General features: G+C 42.4%; 1 protein-coding gene and 1 long non-coding RNA gene across 2 annotated transcripts in view; one reads left to right on the top strand and one right to left on the bottom strand.

The window, feature by feature from the left end:
- TATDN1 (TatD DNase domain containing 1) overlaps positions 1-16,720 on the top strand; it is a 195,367-nt gene that overhangs the window by 86,120 nt on the left and 92,527 nt on the right. The window contains exons 4-8 of the mRNA XM_085604980.1: positions 10,930-10,993; positions 11,997-12,140; positions 12,235-12,277; positions 16,026-16,111; positions 16,198-16,238. Coding sequence (XP_085461106.1) covers positions 10,930-10,993; positions 11,997-12,140; positions 12,235-12,277; positions 16,026-16,111; positions 16,198-16,238 — 378 coding nt within the window. The remainder of the gene's footprint in view (positions 1-10,929; positions 10,994-11,996; positions 12,141-12,234; positions 12,278-16,025; positions 16,112-16,197; positions 16,239-16,720) is intronic.
- LOC146830811 (uncharacterized) overlaps positions 1-16,720 on the bottom strand; it is a 90,386-nt gene that overhangs the window by 107 nt on the left and 73,559 nt on the right. The gene's annotated exons all lie outside the window — the stretch shown is intronic.

Here is a 16,720-nt window from a genome sequence, read left to right on the forward strand (position 1 = left end):
CATACTTTATACAGATTCGACATGAAAATATGCAGTTTTGTAGTACTCAGAGATACCTAATAGGACTAGACCTCAAAATGGTACGGCAAGCTTCATTATTTAGCAGCAAAACTGAATGTGCTGAGTTGTGCACATCATGCTTGATAGCTGACTTTACCCTGACGTAACGTTTATTTTAAAAGCATCACACTATAGTGCATTAGATAAAATGTACGATTAGCAATAACGTTTTGCAATGTTTTTGCTAGAAACACTTTATCATTGAATAACATTACTTCATATTCTTTCTCACATTTAATACAATGCATGAATAGAAAAGGTTATAGTTTAACCTATTTCCTTTCTGACGTATACTGAAGAAACGTGGTGCTGAATGATATTTATTGCTGCAAATGTTTCATTTAGTTCAGTGCTTTGTGTAGGTTAATATTTTATTTGAAGGTTAGAATGTGCTTATGCCTATGGGAAAGGAGGTCTATGAATTGGAAGGCCTCGTATGTAAATTAGATGTTTCAAGATTTCAAGGTGATCCTTTGTAAAGTTGCTGAGAAAGTCCATGAGAAGTAACAGGATGAGACAGTTGATTTTCGAGAAGAGTTGACACCCTATTGCTTGGAGAAAAATAAGAAGACAGAAGGATTATAACATTATTTTCAGATGTTTATATTAATGTGTGTTCCTAGAGTAGGTAACGCTTCTTCAACCTCACCCACTATTGCCATATCATACCCACACCATTGGCCCGTATTGAAGTTGAATGCTAATGGCCTTAATCTGATGGCTGAATGATGATTTGCAACCCTGCCTGACCTGTAGATTGTAGACCCAACTGCTGCTGCTTGATTATTTTTGCTTTCAGAACCCTTCTTCATGGGAAGCTCAACTGATTGTGCTTAATTGATCTTGAGTTTCATGCTCGCTCTCACTCCTGACTCTCGAACTTGAACTCTTCGTGGGTTCTTGCTAACACCCACTTTTGCCCAAATCTTTAGAATAGGGATTTGTAGGATCCAGGTAGAAGAAAACTCAGGATGCAGTCATAGGTTCAAACGATGTTTATTCCTCAGAAGATCCCATCCATCATCAACCTCCGCTGGAGCAACTGCCTACTACACAATCCAATGCTAGCTTAACTCCCCTCCAGCTGTGACTAACATATGTTCTAAATAAGAACTCCATCACCTCACTGTTACCCATGGAGGTGCTCAATGGCACAGCAAACGAGCATAGATACCATACCACACATCTCCCTCCCTCAAACACACAACAACTATTTACATGAATGTCTTATATTACAATAACATGTGGGCACAAAACAAAATTATACACAGTCCGCTAGGAAGGCAGGCTGTTTCACAACCCTCTTAGATCTTCTAACTACAGCATCTCTCTTAATCCAGCCATAAACTGATCACGAATGCGCTCTTCAATCAACTCTGCAAATTTGCATGAAGAGGCAAGTTTTCTCAATTGGGATATATAATCTTCCACAGATTCACCCTCCAATTGCATCCTTTTAGCGAAATTGTATCTTTCTAAGATAGTACTGATCTTTGTAATTAAGTGTTTGTCCAGTTTCCGAATACACATTTCATATTCATTTAGGTCTTTTTCCTCCAAGACCGGGAGATCAGGGAGGTGATCAAAAACATCCTGTCCCTCGAATCATAAACCGTGCAAGAGTAGAGATGTTTTCTTTTCCGCATTTAAATAGCTTGCACACCTCGCTGTACCTGTCAAATACCCTTTTCCATTTTTGCCATTTGATGGGAGGTGTGCCTGGAGTAGACGGAGGAGCAGTGACCTTCCGCATTGTTCCAAACATGTGTTAGTCTATAGGTCAGTCACAGTACCAAACTGCGATATGAAAGAATAAAAGAGAAGACTATCAGCCGTTATAACCACTAACATAGTTAGGACACTTATGCATGCAGACTGAGCATCACAGGCAAAGCGCTATAAGTCATAATGAGAACTCTAGACAGTTAGAGAGATGTGTTTGCTAATAATAATGAGCAGGTTGTTTTGGAGCTACGGTTTAGATAGCAGTACACTCCAAAGTGGCACACAAGGAAATAATGTAAAACAAATTCAAAAGAGCACCCTCTCAACCAAGACTGAATTTGCAGGTCCACACAATGTTTATTCTTCAGAAGATCCCATCCATCATCAACCTCAGCTGGAGCAACTGCGTACTACACAATCCAATGCTAGCTTCACTCCCTTCCAGCTTTGGCATACATATGTTCTAAATAGGAACTCCATCACCTCACTGTTTCCCAAGGAGGTACTCCATGGCACGGCAAAGAAGCATAGATACCATACCACAGGATTTCTTTCCTTTATGGAGAGCGCTGTATTGCTTATTACGGATTTGTTCTAACCAATAGTTTTCCTATCAAATATGTAATTTGATTGAGGAGCTTACTAAACTCTTAATGAGAATAAAAACCTTAAAATCTATCAAAACCTTTCTTTATTGATTGAACATAAAAGTATTATTGAAAAGATTGAAACTGTGATGTATAGCTCCTGATCATCTCAAAAACGACGGCAAAGGTCTGTCGGAGAGAAGTGAGAAGAAATTCAGACTCAAAAATGACTGGAGCTGGGATCTATCATGTTTTTGAGTGAGACAAAGATGGCAAACCGTTTTATTAAAGAAGATTTTCTGCTCCAGCACAACCAACCTAGAATCAGTTACCTGCTTAAATTACGGCTGGCATCACCCAAGAGAAATGGCACTGAGCCTGGAATGCTAGAAGCCATCTCCCACAGACGTGAACATAACCGAGATCACGAGCATAGTATTTCCTCTGCTACTGGGTGTACTGTGAGCAAGAAACTGTGCTCTTTTTTTTAACATTGGGCGAGAGGTGCATGCCTGCTATTCCTTAAGGGCCAGTTGCGGCATTCGGGTAGAGCGCCATTCTAATAGTGGAAAGATTTCACCAGGTAAAGTAATCCACGTGATGATCACTTGTTTTTACTTGTTACAATGCAGAGGCAGTAAAAGATTAGACATGATGATGGCTATATGTGTGGTAATAAAGCGTCAGATTTAGAAAGTGCATCATGACATATCAAGCTGCTCCCATTGTTGGCAAAAACTCCATAAATGCTGTAAGTAAAACACTCAAGACATTATGGCCATAAGCAGCCATGGTGGCTGCGTTTCTATTTTCACTGTAAATCAAAGGAGCGGTGTAATATTAATAAAAGACAGACCACACAAATGTCTTCCTGACAAAAATTAGTGCCCTTTTCTTCCGCATAAATTTCGATTTTGTTTATTTTTCATTGGGTTCCACCTCTCTTGCACCCCGTTTTTGTTCTTGTTATTATTATTTAAGTATTACTGCCCTCTGGTAAGGGTAGTTGTTAACACCCTCCGAAGAGTTAATTCAATTCAATTATAAACTTTATTCGATCTTTTAATGTTCAGATCATAAAAGTACATAAAATTGATAGCAAAACAGTAAACATACAACCAATCACAATTCTTTCTTAAAACAAACCCCCCTTAATCAGGATTACAATAGATTTCCATAAAAAGAAATAAAAAAGTGAACAGATAAAAGATCCTCCTAGTTCATTAATCGAGGGCATATTTCCTTTTACGCATACATGCTCATAAAAAAGATGTGACTGCAAAACAGACAAACGGGTTCGAAAGAGATTTTTAAAAATTTAGTGCGACCCGGAAATGTATGTCTTTTTAAAATTGGTACAATAAAAAAAACTTTCTTTCTTGGGCATACATGCTACAGAAAAATACCAAATGCAAGTCATTTTGTGTCGACTTACAGTCGCACGGGCACACAGGTAAATCAGAATGCCTAAATCTTCTGCCTGGATACCCCCGCATCAAAGGGGTCAAATTTAAGCGAAATCTCATTAGAATAAACTTGTGGTGTGAAAATGGGACCTCTGCCAAATATGAAAACTCACCCTCCTCAATTGGGGGTGATAGTTGATGCATCCGAACCATCTGAGCGCCATAATTCCTCTCTCTATGGACATATTGGGCCCTCAGCTTAAAAGTCTCGGCCAACCTCACATTGGAAAAGTTCTGACATGTCATTGGTACCTTAAAGAGATTCAACAAGCCTAAGGCACTAAGTTCCTGCTCAACATAGCTTAACCATCCGCTCCTGCTGTGGTTCTCCATCCTGAGAAGGTCTGTAATAATCCCTTGGTTTAGGGAGACTGTGTCCCTACGCCAGATCGACAACCACATGAGAGGAGCCAAGCGGATTGAGTCAGTAATGTATGTGAGGGCCGATTCTATATGAGAAATGTAATTTGAGTGTGATTGTGGGAGCGAGATCAAAGATTTCAAAAATGTATTTTCGGGCTAGCTGTAATGACTCAGTTAGAGCCATGCCTCATACACTTGCCCCGTACGCCACAGCTGAGACTGTTTTTGCCAGGTAAATCATTTTCATGGGGCCCAGAGGTCTGGCGCCCAACCTCCTGGTAAATGCTTTTAATGCCGCTAAGCTCCTATCCATCGCCAATGCTCTTCCTTTCACCAGCTGTTTCCAAGACTAATTTTTGTCGAAAAAGGACCCCTAGGTAGGAGAATGTGTTAACCACCTCGATTTTTTTTGAGTCCATATAAAATTGGGGTGCTTTAGCTTTTTTCCCTGCCCCTGCAATTAAAATAAATGTCTTTGTTTGATTGACTTTTAGGTCCAGCGAACTCATAAAAGCCAAATATGCTATTATCAGGCGCTGGAGATCGACACCAGTTCTGGAGAGAAGTACGGCATCATTGGCATAGGCCAGGATAGGGAGCCACATATGGGTACACCCAGGTATACACCCGCTAGCGCATCCTCCACGCCATTTGTATAAATAGAAAATAAAAATGGTGCGAGGACGCAACCTTGCCTGACCCCTTTTGAAATCTTGAAGGGGCGGGTCTGCTCCCCATTTCTCCCATATCGAACCGATGCGGCGGCATCTGAGTACAATTGATGAATAAAGTCAATTAGGGCTGATCCATTCCCATCTCTAACATAGTGTCCCAGAGCTTCGGGTGTGAAACGCAGTCAAAGGCTGCCGTTAAATCCATAAAACCTAAATATAATTTCCCACTCTTAACCCTCACATATTTATCCATGATGAGTGCGAGATTCAGGCACTGATTGACAGTGCCCTTCCCCTGTTGGAAACCATACTGGGTTTGCATTAAAAGATTTCTATCACGAGCCCAAGATTCGAGCCTAGACAAAAGGAGGTGACCCATCAGTTTAGCAGTTGTGTCAATAAGAGAGATGGGTCTGTAATTTTTAGGGTTACCCTTATCTCCCTTTTTTAAAAATTTGAACTATTAGGCTCGTTTTCTATGATGGTGGGGGACCCAGTAACGCTATCTTGTTAAAAACATTTGTCAACAGAGGGACCCAAAGATCTAGGTCCGTCTGGAAGAAGTCTATTTGAACCCCATTCGGACCCAGTGTTTTCCCCTTGCTACAGTCCTCTAGACCGCGCTTTACCTCCAGCAGGGTAAATACTAGGTTTACCTGGGAAATCGGGGCTACTGCAGTATGGGAGCTGGGATCAGAAGAGTTAATGGACAAAAATGCTTGAATAATGATCCACCCAGTCACCTTCAGCTATGTGTGAGTCTAAGGAAAGATCTCCTTAAGTCTTAAAGTAGGGCGCATTGATTACTGCCCAAAACTCTGTGCTGTTCCCTGATTCTGAAGTATCCTCTAGACTGGCCCATATTTCCTCCCTCCTAACCCTCTCCCTAAATTTTCTTGCTGATTTGTAGTCCCTGCGTAACGAGGCAATTAGTGTTGCAACCCTAGATTGTATCTTTAGTGCTGTCACTAAGGCCTTTCTGGATTTTGTGCAAGGAGTGAAACCACCCATTGGCCTTTTTGTGTCAGGCTAGTACCAAGTTAATGTGTTTTTTATATTGTCCAATAGGTTAGTAAAGCCTAATAATTTTGCACTGGGGGAACTATTTAGGTCCATACATATTTCTATGCTAGATAGCGAATTACTAACTGTTTCAGGAAGAATTTTTTCACTATCAGTTTTGGCCCACTTCAGTTGATAACCATTCCTTCTAGTAATTAAGGGTGTAGCTATTTCCTGCTGTCTAGGCAGTTCTCTAGGGGCAGAGCGGATTTTGCACTTTAAAATGGCATGGTCGCTAAAAGATGTAAATAGGGCATCCGCATGGATACAGCTCTCTTTTAGGTGGGTTGAAATCAGAAAGAAGTCTATAGTTGTTTCGTAATCGAAACGTTGAAATGTTTTGGGTAGGGATTTAGTGGTAGAAGAATGGTTATTGACGATCACCAAGTCCCTAACCGAGAGTGATCGATTCAGACTATTACCATAATCACCATGAGCTAAATGATGTAATGGGTTACCCATGAGGTCGGTCATACCACATACCCTCTCTAAGCTGTGATTTACAGGGGTGGATATTAAAGTCCCCCAGCCAGATGATATATAAACGTTCTTTAAGCCTTTGAGTTTTAAGAATGGCGTCCAGTTCCTTATCTACGGCTGAATGAATATTGAGCCCAAAGTTATTATTGTTAAAGTTGATTAAAAGCCAAGACCCTTGATTTTGCAGCTCAACGATAAGGATATGGAAGAGGGAGTTATTTTCTATAAACCTTTTTACTTTCAGATCCGGTGCATTCGGGATCAGAGTTAACAAACCTCCCTTTGCCCTTCCTGATGGCATTTGAACTTCCTTTGATTGGAGGGAACGATAGACATTTACGAAGATGGGATCCGTGGCCCAGGTTTCCTGGAGAGAGATTAAGTCACATTCCTGCCAGATTGTTACCCATGGGCCATTGCCCACTTTGTTTGCTATACCCACCACATTCCAGGTTGCCAAAAGAAATGAGTTGAACTGCCCCATCTGAGGTTTAGAAGACCTAGTGACTTCAGTAAGTTCAGTCAATATCATTTCTGGGGGAAGAGGATTCTCTAGTGGGGGGGGGGGAGGCAGTCAATCACAGGAGTCCATACAAGAAAGAGCTGCAAATCTGTTTGTAAGCGGTGAACGAGGATTTCCTGCTGGGATCGGGTTTACGTAGACCTCCCTATGCAGTAGCGATGGGTTCGGGACCAATTGGACCATTCTGGATGGAGGGGAATAGAAGTAGCTAAGTGTCAGGGGGAGGATCTGGGTACCCTTAGGAGGGACTCTATGTAATTGGGAGAAAAGAGATCTCAATATTGATTGAATATTAAAGTTAATCACCGCAGTCCACCTCCAATGTTTTTGGGGACAGCCCCACCCACCTTACCTTTCTTGCCATGATAATATGATTGGCTAACCATGACCCCTCTCCCATCAAAGCTGAGGTATGGGAAGTCAGCCAATGGAGAGCTTTATCAATTAGCTGAGTAGTATTTTCGATTTAATTCACCCTCGGGGGGGGAACGTTTCCAAGGACTAATACTAAAGGAGCCACTGTGGGTGGTAGATGCAGCGTTTGAAACCGATCATGAACCTCCCCTGTGGTGTTAGCTTTTACCAACATTTCCCCCCCTCTAAATTAGCTACGTCTAAGTTATTAGGGGACCTGCCCAACGGGATACTAGAAGAGGTAGGACAAGGACATCTCAGTTCACTGCAGGGTGGGTGATTAACAGCACTTTGCAAGATAGTCAATTGGGCCAACTGGTAAGGAACAGGTGGTTGGTGGTCGTGTCCTTAGTGTGTTCAAGTTTGGATTGGACTGGGTGAGATGGTTGGTGAGGTGGATAATCTTCAGTCATTAACGTGGCTGATGAGGCCCTCTCTGTCTCCGTGTCACGTGGTAAATGTTGCCTAAACAATACGCCCAAACCTTCTATCTTAGGCAATCTCACTTCAATTTCTGAGAGTTTGAGTTGGATAAGGGCTAATAGGACTGTGACATGTTCTCCATCCTGTTCCAGAATTCCTCTTCGCCAGACGAGGATAAAAGCTGGGCATCTCAAGGCTAAGTAGGGGCTGTTCAAGCTCTCCATTGCCCTTAGATTTAACAGGTAGGGACCCTTTTTGTTGTTGTTTTTAAGTTTCTGTGTGCCTGCTCCCCTCCTTCTCTTAACCGGTGGTTCACTCATGGTATCCTCAGTATGAGGTTTAGAAGTCCGAGCCCTCGTAGATATGCTGGGCCCGTTTTGAATGACTGTAAGAGTTGCGTCCAGGGGTGGTAAAGGGGGGGGGGAGGGGGGAGACAGATCAAGCAGAGGGACCGACAAGGATGGTTGCGGGAGACTATCCGATGTAGATTGGCCTAACAAAGAGTGTCTTTTCTGATAGCGCGTTCGCGCCTAATACATGGTGGGAGTAGTGGTCCAGATTGTGGGAAATCCGGGGGCGAGCAGCAGGAGCCCAGCGGAAGTGGCTACAAGGCACCGCGGGCCGGCGTCCTTTTCTTGTAGAGCGTCCGCTCGCATTGTGTGGTGGGAGTTGTGGTCCAGTTTGCGGGACATCCGTGGGCGAGCAGCAGCAGCCCAGTGGAAGTGGCTACAAGGCGCCGGGGGCCGGTGTCTTCTTCTTATATGCGTGGTGGGAGTTGTGGTCCAGATTGCGGGAAATCTGTGGGCGAGCAGCAGGAGCCCAGTGGAAGCGGCTAAAAGGCGACGCCGGCCTTCGTCCTCTTCTTATAGCGGGTCTGCGCACTATGCCTGGTGGGAGTTGTGGTCCAGATTGCGGGAATTACGTGGGCGAGCAGCAGGAGCCCAGTGGAAGAGTTCATTATTCCTGGTATATTGTGCGTAAATATGGGTCCTAATCAAGGGAGAATAAATAATAAGGCAATAGACACGTAACTGTTGTTCTTGGCAGACAGCAAGCATCCAGTACGTCTGTTGGCACAATTCTCCTAAATCTCACACAGGTCTCTCTCTATATATATTTCTCTCTCTCTCCAGCTCTCTGCTTTATGTCCATGCCAAAATACCAAGCATGCAGGCGAACAGTAGATTATGCTAGCATTCTAAGCTTTCTGATTGGCTGAGCCAATCTCTGCCTTCCATACGGGACATTAATTCCATGCATGGATGTCATTTGATTTTACACTACATAAGGCATCCTGCCTGCATACACTTAGTGCCTCTTCCACCCTGTTTCCATCTTTGGTTCCAGATTTAAGATGTGGGAGCACTTTCATCCCACCACTCCTTCCACAAGCCACAAAAATAATTTCTCAAATAGTGATTTAATTTCACCCTTCCTCTCCGTTACCATCTCTTAGCCCATTTCCCTTTGCCTGTTTCTCCTCATCTTGACTTGCACCTTGTCTCTCCTGATCTGCTCTTTGCTTGTTTCTCTGCACAGGTTTGATCTTGGTAATAAAATTAAGAAAAAAACTTCTGGAACCCCCTGTTTAACACTATTGTGCTTATTCCCTCCGTTTCTTGAATTAATGGAAAACTGAAATTTCCAACAAAATGCTATTTTTCTACTTGAATTTGTGTCAACGTATTTTGTCTTCATGGTTTCTTCAAATTGACGTTCATTAATTTGTTTTTCTCCACAATAACATGGTCCCAGATGAAAGACTGAAATGTCTCCTGTAAAATAATGTCACTACTGACGGAAGTGTTGGTTTAGTGTGGTTTTGTTTTATTGGAACCATTCAGCATGAAGGTTAGTCCTAAAATTCCAGATGAAATCGACCAGTCCCAAAATCCGCAAGTCTGAGAGTCATCCTTGATTGTTTTATAAAGGGTTTACACACTTTCCTAGACCAACAATCATTTTCTGCAGAGGACGGCTAGTAGCTTTTTCTTTTTCATTCACAGGGTTACCCATTCCTTTGCTTAATCCAAAGAGAGAGGGACTTTGGCCGTATTCCTCTTGGATGGTTTCTTTCTAGACTTTATGAGATCCGGGGGTAAGCAGCCGTGGCACCTCTAAAGACCAAGTCCTGGGCACACGTTCAAGGATGATGGTTTCGAGTGTCAATGCACAAATGTAGTACTTGAATTGGAAGGAATTACAAAGGTCGACACCAGTAGTTTCATATAATAGGTAATGTTTATACAAATCTTGGAGTATGTCAAATAAGTACACCACCATATAAAACTACTGGTGTCCTTTCAATTCAAGTACTACATTTGTGCATTGACACTCGAAACCATCATCCTTGAAAGTGTGCCCAGGACTTGATGTTAATTTGCTGTGTGGGTCCGTACTCACATATATGAAGGGGTTATCCGGGTTTTTCCCCTGACCTGGCAGCACCGTAACCATGTATTCTTTCTCACACTCCTCCGTTAACTAGCCTGAGCGCCATTCTTCCTGCCTATCCAAAACCCACCGCTGCACCTGACAGCCGTGGCACCTGTGTCAGTCACCTGTAGGGAATGGCGAGGGGAGATCAGGAAAGAGCCCTGTTTTCCATCCCAACTCTCACCCTTCAGGAACACCTCCCACCACCCTTTTTATTGAATCCTGATTTACCTACAAGAGAAAGCAAGCCGACATTCTGATGGTGACAGCTAACCATCACAACCCCCTAAGACTTGCAATGTTGGGTTTACAAGATGGGTGGGTGACAGCTTAGTGGTCTGAGGAAAAGCAACGTAGAAAACCTTGGGTTCACATTAGCGCGATACCTTCTGCGGGTGGCTATCACTGATGTACCATAGAGTACTGTAGCAAGCTGTGTGAGTGACCCACGACGAATGCCTGGGGCATCCTATCTCCCCAGAACAGGGCCCCACGGCTCACATCTGAACTGCTTGGCAAAATATATTTGCTAGCTAACATTTTTTAGCTATTGGACTAAATAAACTAATTATTGAATCACCAAAATATGCTTAGATATGTCATAGACATTTGGAAAGATGAAGATGCATTCTAACTGTTATTGATCCTTCCCTCCATCAGTATTTTTGATGGCACACTTGCACACTGTGGATTGCCTTTAATGCTCTCTACTTCAGTTTATGATTACAGGTGGGAATCTCGAGGACAGCAAGGAGGCCCTCCAGCTTGCACATACAAATGGTATGCATTCTATGTTTTTTTAACTGCTTGTTTTCACAAAAACAAGCTCCCTTGTGGCAACGGGCCAAGATGAGGGCGACGGTATGCTTTAGTTGTTGGTGTACAGAATCACGTTTACCCACGAGCTGGGGTTCAAGGTATCTTTATGTCTATAAATAAAATCGATTTATTCTTTACAATTCAGTTAAGTACACTGTTTTAACAACTACAAGATACGCGCTTTTAATATTAGACTGAGAAAAAAAATAATTACTCCCTGTTCAAACCTGCTTCTTAGCAAACATGTTGTGTATTTGTTGATATTGGACCCGATTCTCAAAGCAGTTTGTGCACTTGTGTTAGACTTAGGTGCTTGAATCTAGCCTTTTAAAGTGATTTCCCCACCCAAAATGACACCAACATGGTATAAGTTTACAGGTTGCTTCGTACTTACAGGGGTGGATAGTGGGCGTTCCATCACAGGGATGCCTTGAAATATGTATGAACACCTGGAAAATTATGAGTTTGTGGGTATTCGCAAACGTGAAGGTTTGCAACTTTATAAGGTTGAAAATGTACTTCAGTCAGTGGGGGAATTGTGAAGCAGCAACCCCAGCATTGATCAGGGTACAGAATGTGTGATTACCACAGGGAAAAATAGTTTCCTTTTGGAAAAACAAATCAAAGTACAAATATTCTTTTGCGAATTGTTTGTGAAGCCCGTTTTATATTTTAAAGGTGAAAATACTTTTGTCTGCGAAAAACTTTGAATTCACAAGAACATCCCAAAACTGCTTTAGGAAATGGAGGCTGGTGCAGATTCCAGGAATCCTTTTGAAACCCTCTTTGATTTCCAAAAAAAGCATACAAATTGCTCCAAATACCAGCGTAATTCTAATACATTTACTTGAGCTCTTTTTTGGGACTCAGTCAACAGTGTTTTATGTTCACTTTATCAAAGAAGCGCCAGTTGAAGATGTTTGCTTTCGCTGTTTAATAAAATCTGAGTTTTATTTGTACTTAGACAGGTTTTACAGTACAGTCGGCTGCCATCCCACGCGCTGTGGAGAATTTGAACAGAGTGACCCTGACCAGTATTTGGCGGCACTCCAAAATATGATCGACACAAATAAGGGAAAAGTTATAGCCGTTGGAGAATGTGGTCTGGGTACGTTTTGCACACATTTTGTATTTCACACTAACTTAATTAGGTGTCGCATGCTAAGACATTCACCGGAATAGATTTTCCTTTTGTCTTGCAGATTTTGATAGACTGCAATTTTGTCCTAAGGAAACCCAGTTGAAGTGAGTGAATTCCTGTTTTTAGTGCATGCATTTTGTTGTTCAAATGTCTTAGAAACCATGTCTGGCACTTCCAAATGCAAGGGACAGAATCACAGCAAGGGAAGCAAAATTGGAAGTGATAGCAATGAGGTTAGATGTGACGTAAGTACTATTTGACTAGTGTGCATTTAAAGTGTCATCGTTAACATCATAAATGAATTCTGTCTTAACCAGGTTATACCTTTTGCTTGTGATTCTCCTCAACAGATAAGCTATGTACAAAGACCGCTACTGTAAATGAGAGATGACATACCATGTTCAGCTTCTTTCCACCGATAATTAGATTTGAAAAGATGTTAGAGCTATCAGATTTAAAAATAAGATTCTACAAGATGAAAGGCAGGCTGGGAGTCAATTGTTTACATCAATGAAATGTCCAAGCTACTCTGCAGAGATAATAAAAACAAGCATTGAAAATGCAATAGGTCTCGCCTTTAAGTTAAAGCCATTTGCTTTAACTTAATGAAAGGCGAGACCTATTTATGCTTGTTTATTCCTGCAGTTTTTTATAGCGCAAACTCGATATGAAGGTATTGGAGCTATTTAAACTAGCGCCAGTTACGTTACACAAGCAAGCATTCATTTTTGGTAGACATGGGAGAATAAGTGAGTTGCCCAGAATCACAGGCCTGCCAGCATCCCTGCGCCCAATTTTGGACTAAGGTTAGACCCACTCAGAATAATGAGAGTTGACACCCAGAGCACCATGATCTTCCAGAAGCAAGCGCTTGACCTATTTCCCTAAGCCTTTTAGCGCTTCCATTCCGGCACTACGGCCCGCACACCTGTGTTTAGTGTCAGTCCGCCAAACAAATGGAAGCACAACCCCGCTCCCAAGCACCTTCGCCATTGGCTGCAGTGTAAATGCACCTTGGTGATAGGCTCCGGGCTGATTTCTGTGATGTAATTTGCTGGCAGTTTGAATGTGCAGCAGGTCGTAGGCTCAAATTAGTGTCGCGCACAAACAATGTGGAAAAGTGATAAATTTGTCTGAAGCGCTGAGTTTACTAAATCCCCTCAGCTTACGCGTTCAGTGGCCACTCCACTGGTCCTCCAATGTCAACGGAAAGCAGCGTGCCTCCTGCTGCCCAGCTCTGCTCAGGTAAGGCAGAGAAATGTATTTGTTACACCACCCCCGGCATTCACTCTTGGGATCCCCGCGGGTGTTCCATTACTGCCCATGACTAAGGAATTCACCCCGCCTCTTAAGTTGTGTGATATGCTCTGGTTTCTGTTGCAAGCCATAGACGGTCGCGGATAGAGGCAGGCAAACACTATTGTCCCACAGAAATGTGCTTCTCAGAGACACAGACTAGGTCAACATCTTGCCAGAATTAATGCAACTCCACTAAAGGGCTCTGGCAAACAGAGAAAATCCGATTCCCTTTTCCTCAATGTGCTGAAGGTCGGGATAGTTGTTTTAATAGAATGATATGCGATATCACGGTACTGAAGGGCGTCGGCACTGGAGCTTAATGAGTGAGATTTACCGGCCGATTTGTGTGGGTTGCCATACTGGAGTATTATGTGTTCTCCAAGTAAGGACAGAAGTGACAGATTTACATAGGGTATGTCGAATGGCACAGCAAATGGTGCTGACTCTTAGTCCTGGAGAAGCAGGGAGTGGGAATGGCGACCGGGAAGGACAATGTCCATATTTTCAAGCTGCTGATAATTTGCGATTTTGGTGAGCCAAAGCTTTTAGTTAGACTTTCAATCCCGCACTTTATTTCTGTCCTCTTACCGCCCGCAGCTCTCAGCTCACTCCCCCTTTCGTTTTACCTTTTTACTCCAGCTCCTCGCTCTTTATGTTTTCCCTTTTTCCTGAATTTTATTTCATTTGTCTATTAAGTAATCAGTATTTGTAAGCCCCATGTCAGCAGGAGGTCTCTTGTCAATGCTGTCCTGCGATTAAAAGCTAAAGATCCTGCAGTATGCTTATGACGGGGGAAGCCTCGGTGCGCATGGCACAGTCGCATGGTAGCAGTAGTTCTAACCAGAGTAGTCCATGATCCCCGGTCCATGCTCGAGTAACCCGTCCATTTCAGTTTTGGTTGCCTCACATTCTGATAAGTGTAGTGCATTAGGACTGCAAATCCCAGAATGCAAAGCAACCATTTAGCCTGCGAACTCGCGCTTGGACCTGAAAAACTTAAAGGCAGTGGTCGAGCAGGAGGCGGGTTGGATGCAATTTTGGGCCTGTGGGTAAAACGTTGATGCAAGAGGTACTGACATAGAAAGTGTTTACCCGAAGACACATTGGAGTTCTGAAAATACTGGGTTACCCCTGGGCAGAACGACCCCTACTGCTGTGGAACCAGTACAGCGTGGAGAACTCGGGTAGGCGATTCTGGTACGCTTCCACCAAACATATTGCAAGCATCATCCGACATATATTTCGCACCTGTTTGGATAGCACCTTGGACTTTTTCAAGCCTGAAAGCATACGGTCATGAAAGCAATTACAAGTTTCACAAAATTAACGCTTTAAAATAATTACATTGGTGTATACACAGCGGTTGTCACAGGCACAGCAAACCATCGCATTGCAATTAAATTTCTGTTGCATGCATACGGTCATGAAAGCAATTACAAGTTGCACAAAATTAACGCTTTAAAATAATTACATTGGTGTATACACAGTGGTTGTCACAGGCACAGCAAACCATTGCATAGCAATTACATTTCTGTCGCATACAGAAACAAGCATCGATCTCTTGTCTTTATGGGGCCATGTGTTTCTAATTAGAAACACATGGCCCCATAAAGATAAGAAAGTGCTTTGCGACAGCAGCAAGTCAACCAAAAACCCTCATTTCCAATGGCAGGCCACCGTTTAGCATAAACGGTGACGCCAGCCAATGGAAATGAGGGGCGGGGCTTAAAGCCCTTTTCTGAAACTCCTCGTTCACAATAAATCTCGCTGAGGCGAGCAGCGCTTTGGGCTACAACGCCATGCGAGACCTAAAAACAGAGACCTATATTGAGCAAAAGCATCTAGGTGTTTAGCTATGGATTAGAAATGTTCTTATTTAGTCATTATTAATTCTTAAATAAAAAAGGATGTGTAGATGAGAGGTCTCCAACAAGTAGCTCGGGAACTACTAGTAGCTCACAAGGGCCTTAGAAGTATCTCTCAGAGATGAAGCCATACCCTGTACCTTATTCAGAGGATATGTGCGTATGAAAAAGGCAGCACTGCTCATCTCAAGACTCTATTGAGTGGTCAGTGGCAGGGTCTCATGTTAACATTCAAACACACACTGCCAGACTACGGGGTCAGTCACATGAACTTCTATCACCACTCTCAATGTAGCAAAGTCAGAAGGAGATTGGTCGTCCTGTAAACCCTTCTCTATCAGTCACACTATGAGGAGTCTAAACAATAGGCAAGGAAAGAAGAGTGCCAGCAGTAGTGACAGCAATAGCCAGGCTATTTAATGCATGCACTTTTGTTCAGAAGGTATGACACCAAAAACAAAACAACGAAAACTTCACATTGGCACTAAAAGGAAATGTATTTTTAAAATAGTTTTCCAGTTATCTCTCCATGTGCTTAGCTGCATGTGTAACAAGTAAGCCAGTTATGGCTATTTGGCTATCAGATGCTTTCTTTCTGATTTACTTTAGTCACTTTAAGTAATTTACATCAATTAACAGTTTCCATGTTTTTTTGATATTTTGGATTTTGCTACTATTCTGTTTTTAGGTATTTTGAAAAGCAGTTTGACTTAGCCGAGCAAACAAAATTGCCAATGTTCCTCCACTGTAGAAATTCACACAAGGAGTTCTTAGGTGAGTATGTTTAGCCTATGGGACATTTTAGAAAATATGTTTTAAAACTGTCAGTGTTGCTTACATTAGTTATATTTTATTAACAGACATAATGAGAAGAAACCGGGACAGGTGCTGTGGTGGAGTTGTAAGTATTTACTAAATAGAATATGCAGCCCTTTATTTTAAGTTGATCAGATTCTGTATTAATCTAGTAACTTTGAACCATTGAAAGGAAAACAATCCTTACAATTCAGTATAACTTTCATGTACCAAAATGCTGTTTAAATATGTCATAGGCGCTACCTCCTGAAACAAAGCTGTGTTCAATGCTCGTCAGGCTGGTGATGTATTTTGCTTGTACGACATTTTAAGCTTTTCTACCAATCGTGTTTTAACATTGATTTTAAATTGTGTTGAATTTGTGACCTGACTTTTTCTGCTGCTACTAAAGCACGGTTGTAATGACAAACCTTAGATCTCCCCTGGACCAAGGAATGTACCGTCACTTTCCCAGGGAGAGAATATCAGTTCCAAACTTATGGAATATAACATATACACAGCACTTCCTAAGGTGGGCAAACTTTCAACACTCCCCCAAAGGCAAGGCAAGAAAACAATAATTTGCGC

The sequence above is a fragment of the Triturus cristatus genome, chromosome 5_1, assembly GCF_964204655.1.
Source record: "Triturus cristatus chromosome 5_1, aTriCri1.1, whole genome shotgun sequence".
Lineage (NCBI taxonomy): Eukaryota > Metazoa > Chordata > Amphibia > Caudata > Salamandridae > Triturus > Triturus cristatus.